The sequence below is a fragment of the Excalfactoria chinensis genome, chromosome 6, assembly GCF_039878825.1.
Source record: "Excalfactoria chinensis isolate bCotChi1 chromosome 6, bCotChi1.hap2, whole genome shotgun sequence".
Lineage (NCBI taxonomy): Eukaryota > Metazoa > Chordata > Aves > Galliformes > Phasianidae > Excalfactoria > Excalfactoria chinensis.
Window position 1 is genome coordinate 37,528,639 of NC_092830.1, and position 20,199 is coordinate 37,548,837.

Genomic DNA, 20,199 nt, shown 5'->3' on the forward strand with positions numbered 1-20,199 from the left:
ATGTAAATAGACTGAAAGTTGAGAGTAGATTGAGCAAATGCAAGGACTCATCTCTGAATTCAGAAATAAACTGGACCAAATTAAAACTGTATCCCAGCTCTTCTCATAAAGAGCTCCATTCTCATTAGCATGCTGTGATTCCATCCCATCTCAATTTTTTTTCATTTTGTATTAGAAACAATTCAGAGGACAGTTGGTCTTTGAGGAGGAGCTATTCTCCACTCCCTGAAACACAATAACATCTGGCTAAATGTCTGCACGTAAATCTTGATGTAGCATGCCTATCTTCTCAGGATGACCTTTATTATACTATAGGAGAATGCATCACTGTGTGGTTTCTTCCCATTGCTTCCTAGTGGATGTTATCACACTTTCTACAGCACTACCAAAATTTTCTTTTCCGTAGAAGACAGGATGCCTAAAGTGGCACCAAAATGCACTGCCAGCATCAGGGCACACCCACAGTGTCGTGTTTGTGACAGACAGCTCTGATAGGTGGTAATGCTCCAGAGCGAGTTGTTTCCTGTTGGAAAATGCTCTTCACCCATCTCAGCAATGTTTTATCCTTTCCTGAACGAGAGCAGAGTTCACTAGAAGCACTTTTCCTGACTGGAAGTGCCATTGAAGGAGGCGTTTATAAACATGGTATTGTTGGCTTGTGTTTTGAGGTAAGGCACTGTTGACAGGATGGTTTATGATGTCAGAAGACTTTTCACCCTGCAGTAAGTATTTTTGTAAAGGTATCCAATCATCTTTGACAGTACCTGCCAACAGCAACGGTGAAGTAATACTACTGACACTCTTCATGTTTTATTTGCACAAACGTGTGCCAAGTAGCTCTCATCCTTATTAAGTGTAATGTCAGTAGCTTATTTGACACCCTGTTCCTAATCATCAAAGTTAGTTTACAAATCCTTGAAGTGTACAGTTAGGTTTTGACAACGTTCAGTATTCTATTAATGATGCTGTTTTAATTAGTGCATAAATGTTTGTGAAATAAGGTGGAAAAGTGGCCGGGAGTATCTGGAGAAAAAGCAAATCCTGGGGATTGGAGACTGATTATCTAAGCCATGTGCATGGATGGTCCAGCTCCAGAACTGCCCGTCTGTCCATCACCCAGAACATAAACAGTCAAAGGATACTTTGCGTAACTCTCTGCTGGCTGGCATATATGGACAACGAGAAGCTAATTGGGTTACTTGCTATTCAATTAATGTCAGTGGGCAGTGTCATAAATTTCAATTTAGCCACTGTTTTAAACAGGGCAGAAAAATTGCTCCAAATGGGATTCCTCATTTGTCCACTTGTATATATAATGTACTGCGTGCATAACCACCAGGTAACTATATTGAATGCTCGGATGAGGAAGTGTGTCCACTCATATGTAGCATGCACAAGTGTTAGCATTGTATCTAGTTATCATCTGTACTTCAGTGATACCCATAGGCCTTTTGCTGTTATGCCATCATTTTTGCATGAACAGTCGCTATTACCCAAATCACCGTGCTTTGGATGTAGCACAAGATAGATGGTTGTCATGGTTTTGTGCTGTTGCTGAGGCAAAAGGCTGGAGAAAGGAAAAAAGGGAATTTCTTCATACAGCCACGGGGCTGAATCAGCTGGTTCTTCCTTTTTCCTGCCGCAGCTTTGATGGTGAAGACTGACAGCACTCAGTCCCAGCAAGATGCTCTCAATTTTTGGTTATTTGATGTGGAGGCTTTAAAGTTATTTTTATCAATTTATTATGTTATTCTTTATACAATTTATAGATCAGAAAATCTGCTTAATTATTAAATGAGTTTTTAACCCAAGAACTGTGAGCTCCTTACCAGCCTGGAATGGTTGTGTGAAAAGGAGCTGGAGATATCAGAAAGCAAAGCTGTAAGAATGTACTTGGTAATAGACAGTCCCACACTGGGTATCTTTTGGCAGTTGTGTATTGAAAGATTAGTTCTGCTTTTTTTTCTTTTTTTCTTTTTTTTTGTTTTTTTTTTTTATTTTATTTTTTATTCTTGCATGCACATAAGTTTAAATGTAACTATTTATACTCTTTTTTAAAGAAGCAGGTAAGAAAATAGGGCTGAAAAAAAAAAGGACAAGAGGAGATCAATTGTGAATCCACCCTAAAGAAAACAAAAAGTTAATAATCAAACAGAAGTCTATTAGCACAGTCAGCCTAATGAAGCCATTAGAAATATTTTCCAGTTTTTTGAGTGCCATCCTGAATCTGTATTTACTGAGTAGTTGCTGTATTAGATGAAGCAGTGCGAGTGCTGTGATTTATATCCTGCTTTTGCTGAAACACATGCGCCTTTGTTACTTCTCCGTTATTGTGTTGTTCAGTCTGCAGCCTTCACGGTTGTGGGCTCAAGCCTGCCAACCTGAGAAGACTTGTCTTTGCAGGAGGTGCCAGGAGCACAGCCAAGGGCTGCATTCTAGTGACAGATGTGCACAAGACTGAGTCAGTGCTGTTGTGCGTGGCAGCGTTGAGGGTTTGGGTAGTTTGCTTTCTCTTGTATCTTTGTATTTTGCAATATCTGTCTTTTAGGGCAGCACAGAATCATTAGCTGAGTTTCCTGAGATTCTTGTGCATCTGTCTGTCTCCTCCTCTGATTGCTTTTATTGACTGGTTTTAAATCACATCAGCTAGGGAGAAAGCTAAAATGATGTAAAACAGCACAGTATCCATAGAAAAGAATACCCTTAGAAGTGCCCTGAGCAAGTGAATAGCTTCAGAGCTCTCAAGAAAAAGACTGAATTTGGGAAGCAGTCAAAAGCAGTTGCAGTGTTCTAATTCCACTGCTCGTTTAACCATGGAATGGGATGATGGAGACGTGTACTGGAATGTATGCTACTGGGAAAGTTTTATTCTGGAATGCTGCACGTTCAGTGATACGTTTCTGTAATATTTCTCCAATGGCAGCTGACTCCAAAAAGATCTGACTGAGTGTTTATTTGGGGAAGAAAAAAAAAGAAAAAGCTATCCAAGATAAATGCATGTAATGAACTGAGCAGCCCTGTCCACAGAACCTGCCGAGCTGCAAAATGAATTGCTCCCGACAAGTTCACTGATCATATTTAGGTCACTTTTTGAGCCAGTCTACAAAAAGAAAAGAATCTGCTTGCTCCAAAACACACACAGCCCTTCTAGAGCATGAAGGGGAGAGCAAAGAATCTTCCTTATTTGCTAGGGGTGTATTTAGATAACTGTTGTTGTTGTCTCTGTCAGCATTTCACAGGAGTGAGACTGGCGCAAGACAAAGATAAGGCAACAGAGGGAGAGAAAAGCCTTTGTCACCAGAGTGTGTCAAGATAGAAAGTTGTAATGCTTCTAGCCTGAGGGATAGGTGCTGGCTTATGAAAAGATCTTGCCTCATTTTAACATATTAAATGATTTCCTACAGATGATTTTGTCTGGATAGCTTTTGCAGCATTTATCTTTGTTTCTGCCCCAGCCATTGGAATGCTGATGGGTCGAATATACTTGTAAGTGACCGTATCTTCTAGACTGGGTGATCGGCACTAAAGACCTTGAAAAACTGGCAGGAGTTTTCAGCCTTTGAAAACATGAAGATGAATAAAGCAAACTGATAAACGCCGTTTTACAGAATTTAGGCTTTTGAATGAAGTGCTGTAACATAGCCATAATGCATTGTGCCAAGTACAGAGCATCTTATTTTAAAAGCTGTATAGTTAATGCTATGAAAGGAAGGATTGTATGAAATGTGATTGATTCTTAAACCTTCTGTCATAAAAAGCAGCTACAGTTGCATGGGATTCTTGAGTAACTAAAAAAGGGGTACCAGAAAAAGCGAACCCTTAAATTACAGACAAAGAGCTTCTGCTACCGATAGTGTTACATCATCAAAATATCTCACAGGCACTCAGAAATAAGCTGTACTTCTGTATGTCAGTGAAGCAGCAAATTGAATTCTCATAATATGTTTTGAAAATGAGTCTTGTTAGGTTTGATGAGGTGGAAAAGGTACTGAGATCACTGGTTTGTTCCAATACATTCAGTGCGCTTTTCTTGGATGTTTGCCATGGCTAATCTTTTTAATGGCAGAGTAGCTTGTAAACTTATTTGGTAGAAGGCAAAACGCCTCAGTTTCAGAGCATCACACCAAGTAGGGTGGGAAATAAGTTTCTCTTCAAGCATGCCAGCCCTCTGGTTACATCCCAGCAATTGTATTTCAACACACGTGTCTTGAAAACGTCAGTATTTCCATTATGAATTCAACCACGAGCAGGATAGAAGATAGATACCTTTGTTTTAAATACACGTGTGCACGTATCTGTAGGCAATATGCACCAGCTTAATGTTTTTGCTTAAATGCGTTTATTTGGAGTTCAGCTAATCCAGGTCCAGTATGCAAGAAATTGAGCCTTTCACAGCCCCTTTGGACTTCCTCCAAGCCCCTTTGGCTACTTACCCATGCCCATGTCATCCTGGAAATGGTCTGGGAAAATAGTGGTCCTTACAGCATAATCAGTGAGCATCAAATTCAAAAGTCTGTCGTATTAAAGTAGTGAGAACGCTTGGATAAGATCCATCACAAAGAAAGCTTTGGACTCGGCCTCCTGACAGTTGAACCAGAGGCTGCCAGTACCATTGCTTTCAATGATTTCAGCTTAGGTTCACCGAGGCACGTAATCTGGAGATAAACAGAGCGAGGTTTTAGGGTGTTCTGTAGGTCAAAATAAACGCTTTATTGCATTTTAAGTCTAAGACAGAACCTGCAGGTGGCCCCATGGTACGTTCGTAGTGATCCAATGACAAAACTTCTGTTATATCAGCTTCTTTGTATGAGAGATGTTCAAAGGAGCTTCTTTTTGCCAATTAATTTTCTTAATTAGCGTTGTTGTTTGAGACTGAGGTTTCAGGATGTTCGCAGGAAGCTGCTGACTGTTGTGATGGCAATGTGTTCACAGCTATCCGTACAGCGAGGACTCCAGCCAGGGAAAGCAGTACATGAATACACGATGTCCAGCCTGGTGTGACAGGATCCTGATGTCCCACTCAGCCAAAGAGCTCATTCTGAAAGTAAGTATGGATCTGCAGCCTCACTGCTTCCCTCACGTTGTGTTTTCCCTCATCAGGGTTAGGTAGGGCTGATACCTTTCTGCTTGGCCCTGAGCAAATCCTCAATAAGCTGGTGGCAGCATGCACAGCAGTATTAAACTCCAGTGCTTCCCATAGGAGAATCTGGATTTGTCCCAGTTAACCCTTGGATGGTTACCAAAGCACGAGCTTTCACAGTGCTTCGTTTGGTGTCTGAGTTCCAATGCTGACTGACAATTTGCTTTCCTACACAGCTTCAGTGCTTGTCAGGGCTGCATTTGTCAGTACCCTGTTGTGGCATTTCTGAACCACACTGGGAAACCACGCCTGGTTTAAAAAAGAATAAAAATGAATCAGTAACCTCCATCAGTCCCCTTGTCGAGCCCCCTGTGCACTAACGTAGGGAATAGGGCAATAGCAGGACTGTCACAAGGACTCAACACAAGCAGACAGAAGCAGCCAGGAGCAGCTCTCACTGAGGAAGAATGTTACTGAAGGGAGAGTCTGTGAAGGAGCAGCTTAAGGCTCCTGAGTTAAAGTGTAATAGATACAGATTCCTTCTGGTGTTGATAATGAGAACTGCATTTCCCAAGAATATGACAGGCCCTACGTGGGTCGAATCTATCGCTGTCTGCTGAAGAAAGGCAGCCTACAGCAGACAGACTTCTGGCCGTGGCATGCCAATTAAAGTTTTAGAAATACTATTTTGCATCATGTTTAGGGTGTACGATTCCTCTTAGGATTTCAGTGCCTAGAGGTTGGATAAGCTTAGTGATGCTCTATTCAAGGTTAAATGACCTAACTGTAGTTCAAAGGCCTTCCAGTTCTCTTGTTTTGCCTTTCTTCTTTACTTTGCTCTGCTCTCCCGTTTTACACAGACACACTGAACCAGATGAGCTAGTTACATGTACCAACATGCACTGCTTCTGTTTCTTCTTGTGTGCTTGGTCGTGGCAAGAACATGGAGATCTGTTCAGTTGTGCTGTCAGTTCCTAAAAGACCCCAAATCCATCAGTAAATCAGTGCACGAGATCTCAGCCATGCCTTTCAGCTGTGCGAGACGTTTCCTGCTGTGCCAGCAGTGGCCATAGCTGCTGTGCAGAAAGGAACGTGCTGTGACTTTTCAGCCCTGCTGCACTGAGGTTGCCTTGCTGACCAGTTTGTTTGACTGTCACATACATAACAGTCTTACAAACACCCAGTCGTCCAAAGTTGTCTGCCTATCTGCATTCTTCTTTGTAACCAGTGAGGTTTAACAGGAAGTAATCTTTGCATATACGTCTTTTTTCTTCCATTTAAAGTAATGAAACCCTTGAAACTTGGTTCCCTGAAGTTTATAACCTTCCTGTTCTCTCTCCCATCAGGGCTATTTACCTCATGATTAGACTGTTTGCTTTGCAGTATATAATTCACTGAAAGGCTGAGAACATTTTTATGTAGCTACTCACATCTCAGTCCAGCATACTTCCTCACACATTTTAATGCATGTGTCTGCATGATATCTCAAAGTTTCACGTAAAATTTTAGACAATGTGTGCGTTACAGAGCTTAACGAAAAACCACGATAAAGCCAAGAGGAATATAGGCTTTCTAGTAAGAACAGTACTGTCAAAATCAATGTCAAATCATCTTCTTCTGCAGAACTAGGATAGGAAAAATGGAGGCTGTGCCCAAAATCTTACAGATAGCGCTTGGCACCCCTGGAATTCCTCAAGAACAAAGGATTAAACCCATGGAAAGAGTGGCCAATGGGGGAAGATTTTTTTTTTTTAAACTATGAATAAGGAGATAGAAGTGTACACAAAGGCTTGAAGAGTGTAAACAGTACAGAGGGAAAGGAATTCTTTCAGATTATCTGGGGGGTATAACTTGGATATAATGGGAGAAAATTAAACAAAAGAAAACAAAGGTAGAGCGTTAAAGAAATTAGTAGCTGTGAGGTCAGTTACCCAGCCCTTGGTCTCAGTGGAACAGAAACGCAGCCAGCTGGATCATTCAGAGCTTACGTTTTAAAACTGCACGCTGGTTTTTCACTGCAGTTTTGTACTTTCAAATCAGGAGCTTGCAGCCTGGGACATTTCCAGAAACGTGTGTGCAAAACTGCAAGTATGGAGGGAGTCAGACTGGCCCGGGTGTGTGACTCTGTGAGCCGATACCAAGGAAGGAGTTAGCTTATCTGGCTCAAAAATAAACTGTAATCGTGGCTCATAAAATGTATTGAATATATTAAATGGAAAAGAACCAATAGAGGAAGGAGCGTAATGGCGGTGCTTGTTTCTGTGGTTTTACGCAGCCGTCAGTATTTGCTTTGCCACCAAGGATGCATTTCACTGCAGAACCTTAGGCATTGAAGTTTAGAAAGGAACTTAGGAAACGAAAAACAAATTTTAATTAACTAATTACAGTGTACTAAATCCTTAAAATTTAAATATGTCTCCATTGTGAAATATTTAGTGTGTGTGTGTAATTAGCTATTGGAGATTCTTATGAGGGTAACTGTTTTGCTGTATTAATTCTTAAAGGCAGGTAAAGAGTTTGTTTTTCTGCCTATCTGCAGATCTATATTTTATTTCAACCAGAAATTGTAAAGCTGCCTCTTAATCCTACGTAAAGAAAGGACGGCGTGCACAAAGTGCCACACTGTACAGCGGGCTGTGCTACACAGTAGGCATTACAGATTGTACAGACATGGGGCTGTGAACAGCTTTCATGCAACATCATCTATCATGCCATGGTCGGTTACCTCACCATCATGTTATTTTATGCCTCCTGAGCCCTAAAACACCAAAGGTTGCCCACTGCTAGGGAGCTGCGTTGATGCTTGATAGCATGAAGTAATGAATGCTCAGCCGAGTGTATATTGTTTCTGCTTGTGCACCGCTGTAATTTGTTTATCTGTCTAAAGATTATGCAGTTGAAAATCCACAATTTTATGCTGCCTTTGTAAATTATCAAGTCGCTTTTGATGAATGTATCCGCACTTCCGATGCTGGTGGCATTATGATCTTGAAATATTGGAAAGGGCTCATGCATATAATGCAGAAGGTTATCTTTTTATATTTTTGGCAGACAACCGTGCTATAAAGTAAATCTGACCTTAAGCTTCCTTACTGCATTAAAGATAATTCAGTTTTAACTTTGTAGTCCAAAATGCTGGTGTTTATAGAATGTTACTGCCCAGTCAGAACCGACTGATTGCAGATGAGAAAGTCTTGACCGTTTCGTACAAAATAAATTAGTATTGCCAGCTAGTTTAAAGAACGTCGTCTGTGATTGCGTGAGAGACTTCAGGGTGTGCGGATCGCAGGCTTAATTAGCTGGTAAAAACTGTTAGGCGCGATAAGAAATCACCTTGTATGGCGATGTCTTTGTATGTATTCCTGAAGGATTGTGCCAGAGGAACGAAACGTTCTGCAAACTGTGGTGTTTTGTGAATGGCTGGAAGGTGAACGCGTTTTATAAGCCACGAAAGTACAAATGCTAAAGAAGCCAGTGTGTGAGTGTGCAAGGATTAGCACGGAACAAAGTGAAAGCAATTCATAGTGCGGATTGGAGGAATGTCATATTCCATTTACTGCTGATTTTCTCAGAATCACTTAATGCTTTTTTCAAAGGAAGGAATGTGTACTGTGGGACTGACAGGTTTAAATTACTACAGTGTAAATAACTCATTTGTATCTCTGAACATTTAAAATCAGCTGTATGAGGAAATAAACTAATTCCACGAGGCAGCGTGGAATTCAAAGAGCAACAGCTAGAGATCCTACCCAACTCCACACAGCTGTGTGCTGCTCTGAAAAGGAACCGGGCGGTGGGGTGGGCTGCCTTCCGCAGGCACGGGGTTTGAACGCAAACCTGAGGAAAGATTAATTTAATCTGTTCAAATGTTACTCACTAACATTTCTTATGGCCCCAGAAGTGAGGAACAGGCACCGGGATTTCATGAGTTAATTGCTGTGTACAAATTGCACACGTTGCTGCAGTCAGTACTGGGCATAAAGATACGTTCTGCACAGTCTATCTCTGGAAAAGCCAAGCAGAGATGTGTTACTGTGTGGACATTGCCTGTGCTGTGACTCTGCCCCCTCATCGTGTGGTTCCATACAGCCTCCTCATTCAGAAGCCGTTCTGAATTATTTGTAGGACCCCTTCCCCGTATTTCTGTTTCTATGAACCGCAGGGCAGCTGAACTGACGGCTCTTGTTTGTTCTTGTTGGTGGCTTTGTTGTTGTTTGTTTGTTTGTTTGTTTGTCAAACTAGTCAGAAAATGATGAGAAGATTGTAATATATGACCACATCGGGCCAAACGTCTGCATGGGGGATCACAAGGTAAATACATGAAACTTGTTATTGCTCTGTTTTCTTTTTTATTACGGAGGGGAATGTGTGCAGTAGTTTCTTTTAATTTTACATGTAAGTCAGTAATTCCTCAACGTCATAATTTGAATTGGAAGCTGTGGAGTTGTTTTAAAGTTGAATTCAGCTAAAATGAGCAAATAGAGCACATACTTGTATGAAACCAAGTAAGGAGGAGGATGGTGTATGCTGGAAAGAAAATGCGATAGTATACAAAAGGAACAGATGTGTGCACGCTTACAGCTATCCACGTAAAACATAATCTTTTTCATTGGGTTATCCAAAATGCTTCTGAAACATCATTTAAATTAATGTGGAGCCCAGCCAGCTATCCATAAAGTAGCATATTGGCAGATCCATACTTAAGCAACGTGTAAGAAAAAGAATGCTGAATTTTATATCAGATAGCAGTTGTTTCAGTGAAGAAAAAGAAAGGGTTTTTACAGCCAGCTCTGCTGTCCTATCCGATGAAAAGCTGAGGCAGAAATGCAGAAGAGTGGAGTGTTTGCTCTCCTTGAAGTGCTGGTCAGGCAGTGGGAGGGACTCGGGGTGGCAGCTGCAGAATTTCGTGATGGAGTGCTCTCAGAAAAAGCCAGCTAGGGAGTTGCACAGCTGTGTGAGCTGCACAGCAGCAATGGCGTGTCCGTCCGAGGGGTGGTGTGCCAGCTCCTGAACGCCCACTCTTGATGGGTAATGGGAAAATGCATGCGTGTGTGCATGTATACAGGCTAGGCCAAATTGATACCTGTGTACTTCTATTTGCTGCCGTGCTCAGTGTTCTGCTGAGACAGAGCACTTCTTTCCTAAGACCGCAGTTAAGGAACGTGTGGTCCCGATTTAAGATGCAGAGCTGTACTACTTGTGCAGCAAATTAAAGTTTGCTGTGTTGGTGGCTGGCAGGCGCTGCAGAAACTATCGGGTTTGTTTCTTCTGTCACCGGTGCACTGAACATGGATTCTCATTGAGCTGATTCTGTGATAGAAGGGAGGCGCAGGGAAAGCTCTTCCTGCAGGGATCCGTGGGAAACAGTCCCTTGGATCTCAGTTGTAGCTGGGTTAATCCAAGAAGTCATTGCACCGTTTTGGTACCGGTTGTAGGGTTGTTCTTGTGTGTTTATTGCTGTTTGACAAAGAAACATTTCCAATGTGTAACTCCTGTTTCTCCTGACTTGCTGCAGCCTGTGTTCCTGTCCTTTCGAATAGCTGCTGGGGCAGGTAAACCTATTGCAAATGTGCACAAGTGTTGTGTCGTGCAGTGATGTGGTGGTAAATATCATTTTTTTTCCCTTTACGTTTATATTTTCTACATCATTGCCCCTGTGTTTATTTTTCTTTTTTAAAAAAATGCCAATTCTGCAACAGGAAAAAGATGCCTTCGGAACGAGAAGATCTTCCACGAAACAACACTGTAGCGAGGAGGGGAGGAATGGCAGCATCCCGAAATACACAGTCGTAACAGCCGTATGAGATGTCCCCAGTGCCACATTCTTAGGCTGCTGATCGTACACTATGCTTCAGCATCTGGACTCTGTTTGAGAAAAGCCTCACATACCTCACTGTCTTGTATGTTCATGTGACATCAAGTAGAAACGTGGAATTTTTTTTATATATATATGTCACGGTTCTGTTGCCAAAACTCTAAATAGACAGCAGAGATGTTGCGTATTTTAGACTTCACAACCTTCAACTTTTACTAAGTGTTCGTCGATGATGTGGAGAAGTTATTTCAGCATACTACAAACTTCTAAAGGTGTCGCGCCTGACGTTATATATCTTTACCACTTTGGGGTTTTGTACATTGGATTGTATAGATGGAGATATCGATGGTTTTAAATGGTATTTTCTCTGCCGACCAAGGCTTTTGGTTTGTGTTTTATAGTTTTAGTGTTTCGTTTTTCATTTTTATTGTTTTTTTTTCTCAAGTTATTTACTATACTGCCATGTTACATGGTTTTTGAATCACACAGCAGCTGCTTTCTATACATACATATGTGTGTGTATATATATGTATGTATGTGTATATATACACAGATATATAAATAATTTATAAACCTGACCAAAACTTATGCTAAATATACTTTCCGATATGAATGCTTGAGAGTGCCATATCAGCAGTAGTGTTGGAGCCGTAGCAGGTTTAGTTAGCGTACATCAACAACCAACATTTATGTAACAAATAATAGATAGCAGTGCCATCCTCGAGACAGGTATATAGCATACTATATAGTACATATATTAGCAGTTTCACTTTGTTGCTCCTATAATCCCTTCTTTCTATGTACTATTAAGGATTGAATGTGAAGTTCTTAGCTAGGTTTGGGTGTAAGTTTCCAGAATTTTGTAAACTGTTTTTGTCTGTCCTTTGTTACTGTTTGATGGTGCCAAGTATTCTGTATTAAAACAACAACAATATGGGAGAATGACGGACTGCTTCAGGCTGCAGCTCCGCTGGGCGCCGACTGCAGGCGTGCAGTGCTGAAGGAGGACCGTACCTTGCCCTGGTTGGTAGCTCAGTGCATCCTATCATCCTGTTAGTAACATTTTTCTCCCGCCGCTAAATACAACATTAAAAGGTGATTAGGGAGTCTGTTGATGAAACACAAATGTATGTTTTATTGATTTAATTTAGAACACTACAGAGTTCATGGACTGTGTGATGGCATTAGATTTATGCTGGATTTTGGTATAAATCACTACCGCTGAAATGATTTGGTGTCTGCTTGCAGAATGTTTTCTCAACAGTTCAATCCGTACTGTTTCTACTGAGTACTGCTGCCCGAAGGGCGTCTGCAGCTCTGTATTGTTACTGTGCCATGTTGCATTATAACCACGCCGTAATTCTATTTAAGCAAAGTCAACTCATGGTAACTTTGAAGGCCTTTAGAAATGAGTACTCTGGTTCTCAAGCAATAAAACTGATCATGGTGAACATTCGTGTCTCTGTCCCTTCAATGTTGGCACGGCGGATTGCAGGGAAATTATGGAATTGTCAGATTTCACGCTAATGAGTTACCTTTTAATCTCCTGCCAATTAACGGGGTCGTTTCTTGAGTGAAAACCCATATAAGAGAACGTACTTCTGGTGTTAATCAAAACATAATGCAAACTGAGAAAAAGGCATTGAGGGCTCTGTATTAGAGTGTTCACATACGGAGATGTACAGCTTTATGAGCTATTGATGAGATGCCAGTCTCCATAGCTCAATAAATATGCCACCGTAAAGTGCTTCAAAGTGCTTCGTGATTATCTCTGGGTTTGGGGGGGTGGAAAAAAAGAAGAGACTGCCTTCAAACTCAGACTGAAGCCTCGCTGATAGATAAATTCAGCAGAGCTATAAACTGCGGGGCCATAAATAGTCCCAACCCATCCGCAGCAGTCAGTAACACGGTGACCCGGCGCGGTAACCTGTGGAGTTGAAAGAGTCTCGAATTTAACGCGCGTAAATTCATAAAATGCAAACAACACACAAAAAAAGAAGAAAGACATTTCTTTTAAAGGCGCGGTCTGCGGGGCCGGCGGGGCTCCGTCCCGGAGCGCGTCCCACCCTGAGCGGGGCTCTCAGCTCTCGGACCGCTCCACCGCCGCTCCCTGCGCAGAGCACCGACCGGCCCCGAAGCGGTTCGGTCCCATCGCGGCCCGCCGGGGCGTCCCGGGACGGAGCGCCGCGGTTCCGCATTCCCCGTTCCGCGAAAGGCGCGCACCGCCGATACGGACCGTCTCGTCCATGTCGGGACGGGTGTTAGTTACCGTGCCGTTCTCCGCCGACAGTCCGGCAGCTGCGGCGCCGCGCCGCGCCTCGGGGATCGGGACGGAAGCGGAGATTCATTTCTCACTCCGATTAACTGCGGCTGCAGGGCGGCGCGGCTCCGCGGAGCCCGGCGTTGGCAGGATGCGGGATGCGCTCCGCCCGGCCCCGAGAAGCGCCGCACGGCGGGCAGCGCGGGGCGGCTCGGCGGGGCGGCTGTGCGGGAGGCGGCCCGCAGCTCGGACACCGCGCCGGGCTGCCACGCGGCAACTAAGAGGCAGAAATCGCGTCTCGTTCGTTTAAGAGTAGTGGAACCGAAAGCAGCCCGACCGCGAAGCTGCCCCGCGCCCACCCGGCCATCAATACTCCGGAGAACGGCGGAGCGCCCGGCGGCTGCGAGGCCTCCGAACTACGTCGGGCTGACGGCGCGGTCCCGAGCCGCGGATGCGGGCGCTGCGGGCCGAGGCTCGCGGTGGAGCAGACGGCTCCGGCGGTCCCCGCCGCGCTCGAGGCGGTTTTGCCCGAAGGGTCCGTTCTGCGGCCGCCGTCCGGGCTCCGCCTTCCGCTCCCTGCGGCAAAAGGCCGCGGCTGCCGCTGCCGTCCGACGGCTTCTCCGTCCCGGCGGCCGGTGCGCGACCCCAACCCCGAGCGTGGCGGTGCGCGCTTAGACCCGCGCGTCCCTCGTACGTTCCCGCCGAGGAGACGGCGCGGCCACAGCGCGCGGGAATCCCACCCGGTACCGAACGCCGCTCCCGCCGCCGCTGTCGGACTCGGCCGTCCCGGCTCAGTCCCGGCCCCGCCGCGCCCCCCCCGCCCCGCGGAGCGCTGCTGCCCGAAGGCCGCCCGCGGAGCGCCGCGGGAACGGAGCGGGGCAGGGTCTCCCCGGCGATGGTCCTGCGGCGCTACGGCCCGGCAGCGGCGGGGCGGCCCCGAGCTGTTCCCCCCGCGTCCGGCTCCGAGTCCCGCAGCGCGGAGGTGCGGCGCCTCCGGCCCGAGCTGAGCAAAAAGCGGCACCACGGGCGAAAACGCGCTGAAGGCAAAGCGTGTTAAATAATTTATTGATTTATACGGAGTCTTTCCCAACCCGCGTGGAGACGACAGCATGAATCCAATTTTAAATCAAGTGTCCTTCTTTTCTCTCGCGTTTTTGCGGTTTTTGTTTTTTTTTTTGTTTTCCCTCTTTTGATATTATTAAGCATAAAATCCGGAGGCAGAAGAAATCAAACGGCCAAACCCCTGAGCAGAGGGAGGGAGCGAAAGAAAACGCCGTTTTTACACTAGAAATATACAGCACAAAATCTGCAGTTCACTATGTACAACGTGGCCGCGCTGGGGGTTTGTGCTCCGTACAAAACGGTGACAAACGCGGACTGTTAGGAGCAGGAATTGGCTGCAAGAGAGAGGAGCGAACCTGGAAGGGACACGAAAGGAAAACCGAGAAGTCGGAAAGATTCCTCTGAAATTTACATCGATGAGAAAGAAAATAATTTCATAACTTATTCTGTAAAAAATATATACATTTCACATACATCTCGGGCTGTACAAGACACCAACTCAACATCCGGGCGCACGGCTCACAACGTGTCCGAGCTGGTGCTGCAGGGGCTGACGAGGGCCAGGTTCGTGGATTTGTGCTTTTTCAATAGCCTCGTGATTTTCTCGTCGTCCGAGTTGGGGTCCAGGGGCTTGTTGTACTCGTCATCGTCCTCATTGTCCGAGCTCTCCTTCAGCTTCTCCGTCTCGGAGTCGTGCTTCTTCTTCGCCGAGGCCATCTCCGCCGCGTGCCGCTTCCGCCACTTGGTCCGTCTGTTCTGGAACCACACCTGGCCCCGAGAGGAGCGCTCAGCTCGGCCGGCCTCTCCCCGCGCCTCTCCCGCCCCTCCCCGGGACCGCGAGGCTTCGCGGCGACAAGCGGGGGTCGCTCGCCCCGGCAAACGAAGCGGCGCGGCGCCGGCAGCGGCACGGCCACGGGCACAGCTCGGCCGCGCCTCGGGGCTCCCGGCGCCGAAACACCGCGCGGCTCTGAGCTGAGAGGTGCCGGACAGGGCCCACCGGAGCGGCCCACCGCCAGCAGCGCCCGCGGGGCCGTTGAGCGGCGCATTCCCACAGGGAATTGGTTTTAATCGTTTGCCGCATAACGGGCTTTAAGCGCGAAGCGAGCGACGTGGAAACTAACCTAAAAGCATCTCCTCGGTCCCCAGATGGTGCGATTTAAGTTACCAGCGACTTCGGAGAGAAACCGAATCGAAAATGCCCCGCGCGGCAGCGGCGCGGCTCCGGGTGCGACAGCAGCGCACGGCGGGACCTACCTTCACCTGGCTCTCCGTCATCCCCAGCGAATAGGCGAGCCGCGCCCGCTCGGGCCCCGCCAGGTACTTGGTCTGCTCGAAGGTTTTCTCCAAAGCAAAAATCTGCTGCCCCGAGAAGGTCGGGCGCGAGTGCTTCTTCTTCCCGTCCTTGTCCAGCACCATTCCCGTCTGAGCTGCAGGCGGAGGGAAACAGCTCCGTCAGGACGGGGTTCCCGTTCGCCGCGAGTCGCGCCCGACGCGGGGTGGGGAGGGCAGAGAAGGGCCGGGGAGGGCAGGGGAGCGGGAGCGGGTCCGTCCCGCGGCTCCGCCGCTCCGGAACGGATCACGGTGCGGAGACGCCTCCACGACCGCGGGGTTCCGGCCGTCCGCGCCGCCCTCCCCCGTCGTCCCCCCGAGGCCCGGGGTTGGGGGACGGGCGCCCCGCGGCGCCGCACTTACCGGGACAGGCGAGGCGCGGGTCCCGCCACGGAGAGCCCTGCACCACTCCCGGCCAGAAGATGGGCGGCCGCCCCGGCAGCTCCGCCAGCGGCTTCGGGTACCGGGAGACGGCGGCGGGGCCGAAGTACACCCCGGCCGAGGCGGCCAGGCCGTTGATGCGGGGCAGCCCGCCCAGCAGGTTGCCGGCGGCGCCCACGGGCCGTCCCAGGATGTCGCTGATGCCGTGCGGCGTCCCCAAGGGCAGCTGCGCGTTGAGGCCGCCCAGGGCCGGCGCTTTGAAGCCGGAGGGGTTCTGCAGGGCGTAGGGGAACAGAGAACTCTTCATCTCGGCCATGTTGTGCAGCGCGGCCAGCGGCGTGCTGCCCAGCACGAACGCGCTCTGCCGGTTAGCATCCATCTGCCCCACCGCTAACATTGGCGGTCATCCGCGGACGCCGGTCCCGCTCCGAGCGGGGCGAAGCTGGCGGTGCGCGGTACGCGGTGCGGCCCCGCGGCGAGGAGCGCCTGCCCGGTCCTCTGTGCGCTCGCGGGTCGCGGCCGTCGGTAAAGTCCGCTCGGAGCGGAAGAGCCTCGGGGGAGAACGCCGGGTCGGCAGCACTCCGTTATCGGCACCGCGTTCCGACGGCGCGGCGGGGAGAGAGAAACGGCACCACCGGAGCGCAGCGCGTCCGGTGACACGGAGCGGCGACACGGAGCGCGGCACGTCCGGCTGCGGGCGGCCCTACACCCGGCGGTTCCGTTGCGCGCCGCACCGCCGGCTCCGCACCTTCGCCCGCGCGATCCGGGGCCGCTCCGCGCCGCGCCCGGGGCGCAGATAACCGCGCGGGCACCTGCGAGCCGCGCGCCTATTGGGCGGCCGCCACCCCGCGCCGCCGCCGCGGCCCAATGGGAGGGCGGGGAGCTCCCTCATCTCGACACGTCACGGCGCGCCGTCCGGGCGGGTCCTGGCGCTGTCCGGGCGGGTCCTGGCGCCGTCCGAGTCCGCTCCGCCCAACGGCCGGTGCCGCCCGCGGGGATCCGCCTCGGAGCGAGTCGGGCCGCGGGGCGCTGCTGCGTGGCGGGCGGGACGGAGCGGGGCCGGCGGCGGCGCCCATCTCCCATCTGCCGCCCGGCCGGTGCTCGGCTCCACCTTCGGACGCTTGGCTGGCCGCTCCGCCGCGCTGGTTCGGAGCCCGAAAGGACCGGCACCGCTCCGGGAACGGCGGCACCTCCTGAGTGGGACCGCGCGGCGGAGGAACCGCCCCGGACCGAACCGCCCCGGACCGAACCGCGCGGCCCGTCCGAGAGCGAAGACCTGAAAAGCTGCAGGACGCGACACCGTGAGCAGCAGGTCGGTATCCGCGCCGTGCCGGTAACCGAGGGGTGGGCGGGCACCGAGCGTTGGTCCGAGCGCTCGCACTGACCGGGACGGCTCCGCCGGCGCCGCTGGGCCGCGTCCGTGCTCGGAGCTCCCGGCGGGTGTCGGCGTGGAGCCGCCGCGTTCGTGAGAAGCGCTTCGGGCACGGGACGGCCCCAGCTCCGTTTGCAGGCGCTCGGCTGAGGAACGGAGCGCTCCGTCGCCGCTTCCCGTTTCCCGCTGTAAACGCCACCGGAGAGCGGCGGGGGCTGTGCCGGGCTGTACCCGCAGCGTTCCGGGCGCGCTGCGGTTGTCCCGGCGGGGCTGCGGGACGCGGCACGGCGCGTTTCCTCCCCCGCGTGCCGGCCCAGCCGGGGTCGCGTCCCGCCGGGACTCCGCGTCTGCGTGCGGGACCGAAGGCCGAACGGCAGCGGCCGGGCAGCCCCCGCTCGGCGCTGCGGAGACCCCGGCCGGGCGGGCCGCGGTTGTTTCCCAGCCGGCCCGCCGCTTTCCCGGCCCGCGTCCGCTCCCGGCCGCCTCCCCTCCGCACAACCCCTGCACGTTTCCGCGCGGGTCGCACCGCGTGCAGCCCGGCCTCTGCGCGTCCCGCGGGCGGCCTCGAGGCTCTTCTCCCGCGGGGTGGCCCGGCGGTTCGTGCCCTCGATGGCGGCCGTTACACATTAACTGCGCTTTTGTGCTTTTGTTGCCGCTCCGCGGCTTGCCCGCAACGTTAGACACCATCTTTTTCCACACGTAAGCCCGTGCGGTTCTTATCTCCGCAGCAGCCCCCCGGACTCGTTCGCTGTCTTTCCTTTCGCCGGGGCGAGGCGCAGCAGGAGCCTCCCGTTGACCCCCGCGGGACTGTAAGCGGCACCTCCGGCCCCGCCGCTCCCCCCCGCCCCGACGGCGGCACCGGCCGCTTCCATCCATCCCGCTCCCAAGCGCGCCGTGCGTTTCCAAGCAGAACCTCGCGCGCTGCCGGGGCCGCCTGGTGCTGGTGTTGGTTGGTGCTGGTGCTGGTGTTGGTGCTGGTGCTGTTTCTGGCGGCATCGCCGCGGTGCTGGTTTCGGCAGAGGGGTTCCGAAGTGCAAAGCAGGCGGCCCGTTTCTTTCAGGACTCCGATGCGGTGCCGGTAAGGTCCCGAGCTGTGTTAACGTGGACACGCCGCCGCCGCCCGCGCTGTGGCTCCGCCGCAGAGTCGTGCGCGTTGACGCGTGGCCGCGGTCCGGAGGGCACCACGCGTGGGCCGGGGGGCCGCCTTGGCTCCTCGTCCCGCCGCCCTCGGCGCGTGCTGGCGGCGCCCCCTGGCGGCTCCCGCTGTGGTGGCGTGGCGGGCCCGGCGCTGCGGCTCCGCGTGTTCCTCCGGGGCGGCTCGGAGGGCGGCGGGACTCGGGCGCCCCGTTCGAGCAGCTCTGGCCTCTCGTCGGCCCTTCTCGGTAAGGAAGTCAGCAGCTCGTGCTCGCGTGTGGGTGTCGCTCCGTGCTGGAGCTGCGAGTGCCCTTCAGTGCGGTGGGACACGTGGCAAAACTCTGTGGTAATGTCAAGTTTGTCAGACTTACACATCCCCGTGTGCTGGGAACGGAATACTGTTACATGCCGCAGCACAGATACATTAAGACAAGCTCTGTTTAACCCTTCCGCGCTCCCATTTGCTACGCGTGCACTGCAGTGCCTTTTCTTGTAGCTTTCGTGCAGTTGGAAATGTCTGAAAGTGTGTGACGGCGCTGCTGATGTACTGCTGTGAGCAGGATGACCCTGTGTTACACTACTCGGTGCAAACGCTTGTTCTCTCACTCACACTGTGGACCACAACTTGTCATGGAAGTGCATGGAAGCATTCCCTACTCTGCTGCTTGTTATTCCAAAGTGCAGATGGGAACGTCCACGTTGGAGCAGAGCAGTCAGGGAAGGGGGCCTGAGGGCAGCACTCCACACAGATGTACTTTGCTGAATTATGCTACTGGTTGTGGCAGGTGTAGGAGTGGGGCAGAACGGCTCTTGGTTCATGTAGCTATTTGGAGAACTGCTGGCAGAGAGCAGAAAGCCCACTCTGAGGCTCTGTAACGGTGGCGCATGCCCGCATTCCTCATGCCATGGTACTGCTTCATTGCAGCATCCCTGTGCAAGCTCCCTGTGTTTAGAAGTGGGAGGTGCTGGGGGCTGGTAATGCAGTCACTAACAACAGCCATTTTGAGGTGACTGGTGGTAAGCAACGTGGCTGCAACAAGGGCAAATCGTGCCTGAGAAACTTGGTGCCCTTTTATGATGATTTACAGCCTCAGTAGATAAAGGAAGAGTAGCTGACGTCATTTACCTGGACTGGAGCAAAGCATTTGACACTGCCCTGCATGACATCCTGGTCACCAAACTGGAGAAAAAATGGCTTTGATGGATGGATCACGTGCTGGGTAAGGAATTGGCCGGATGGTCGCACTCGGAGAGTTGTGGCCAGCAGCTCAGTATCCAAGTGGAGACCGGTGATGAGTGGCATTCCTCAGGATCGGTGTTACTGAACATCTTTGTAGGTGAGATGGACAGTGGGATCGAGTGCACCCTCAGCAGGTTTGCAGACAGGCCAAGCTGAATGGTGCAGCTGACACACTGAAGGGAAGGGATGCCATCCAGAGGGACCTGGGCAGGTTTGAGAGGTGGGCCCGTGCCAACCTCATAAAGTTCAACAAGGCCAAGTGCAAGGTCCTGCACCTGGGCAAGGGCAAACCCAAGCACAGATACAGGTTGGGTGGAGAATGACTTGAGAGCAGCCCTGTGGAGTAGGATTTGGGAGTGTTGATTGATGAAAGATTTAACATGAGCCAGCTATGTGCTCTCACAGCCCAGAAGGCCAACTGTATCTTGGGCTGCATCAAGAGGAGTGCGACCAGCAGGGCGATGGAGCTGATTCTGCCCCTCTGCTCTTGTGAGACCCCACCTGGAGCACTGCGACCAGGTTTGGA

At 50.7% G+C, this 20,199-nt stretch overlaps 2 protein-coding genes across 4 annotated transcripts in view; one reads left to right on the plus strand and one right to left on the minus strand.

Moving 5' to 3' along the window:
- INPP5A (inositol polyphosphate-5-phosphatase A) overlaps nucleotides 1-12,344 on the plus strand; it is a 182,489-nt gene extending 170,145 nt beyond the window's left edge. Inside the window, exons 13-16 of one of the 2 annotated variants that reach the window (XM_072340693.1) lie at nucleotides 4,933-5,044; nucleotides 9,323-9,391; nucleotides 10,596-10,683; nucleotides 10,780-12,344. In XM_072340693.1, the coding sequence (XP_072196794.1) occupies nucleotides 4,933-5,044; nucleotides 9,323-9,391; nucleotides 10,596-10,676 (262 nt within the window). In that variant the 3' untranslated portion in view covers nucleotides 10,677-10,683; nucleotides 10,780-12,344. The remainder of the gene's footprint in view (nucleotides 1-4,932; nucleotides 5,045-9,322; nucleotides 9,392-10,595; nucleotides 10,684-10,779) is intronic. The other variant, XM_072340692.1, reaches the window with a different exon arrangement.
- Nucleotides 12,345-14,194: 1,850 nt separating this feature from the next.
- Nucleotides 14,195-16,453, minus strand: NKX6-2 (NK6 homeobox 2). 2 transcript variants are annotated; one of them, XM_072340272.1, is made up of 4 exons: nucleotides 15,910-16,453; nucleotides 15,472-15,644; nucleotides 14,692-14,985; nucleotides 14,205-14,573 (listed from the first exon to the last, which is right to left on the minus strand). In XM_072340272.1, the coding sequence occupies exons 1-3, from the start codon at nucleotides 16,322-16,324 to the stop codon at nucleotides 14,737-14,739; spliced, it is 837 nt and encodes a 278-aa protein (XP_072196373.1). In that variant the 5' UTR covers nucleotides 16,325-16,453; the 3' UTR covers nucleotides 14,205-14,573; nucleotides 14,692-14,736. The 2 variants fall into 2 exon arrangements, with proteins under 2 accessions (XP_072196372.1, XP_072196373.1); XM_072340271.1 differs by having other exon boundaries at nucleotides 14,195-14,985.
- Between the last annotated feature and the right edge of the window lie 3,746 nt (nucleotides 16,454-20,199).

Coding starts and splice junctions, on each gene's coding strand:
- NKX6-2 (XM_072340271.1), bottom strand. CDS start 16,324: ATGTTAGCGGTGGGGCAGATGGATGCTAACCGGCAGAGCGCGTTCGTG. Junction 15,645..15,909: donor CCCGCGCCTCGCCTGTCCCG/GTAAGTGCGGCG, acceptor CTCCGCCTGCAG/CTCAGACGGGAATGGTGCTG. Junction 14,986..15,471: donor TGACGGAGAGCCAGGTGAAG/GTAGGTCCCGCC, acceptor TCTCGGGGCCAG/GTGTGGTTCCAGAACAGACG.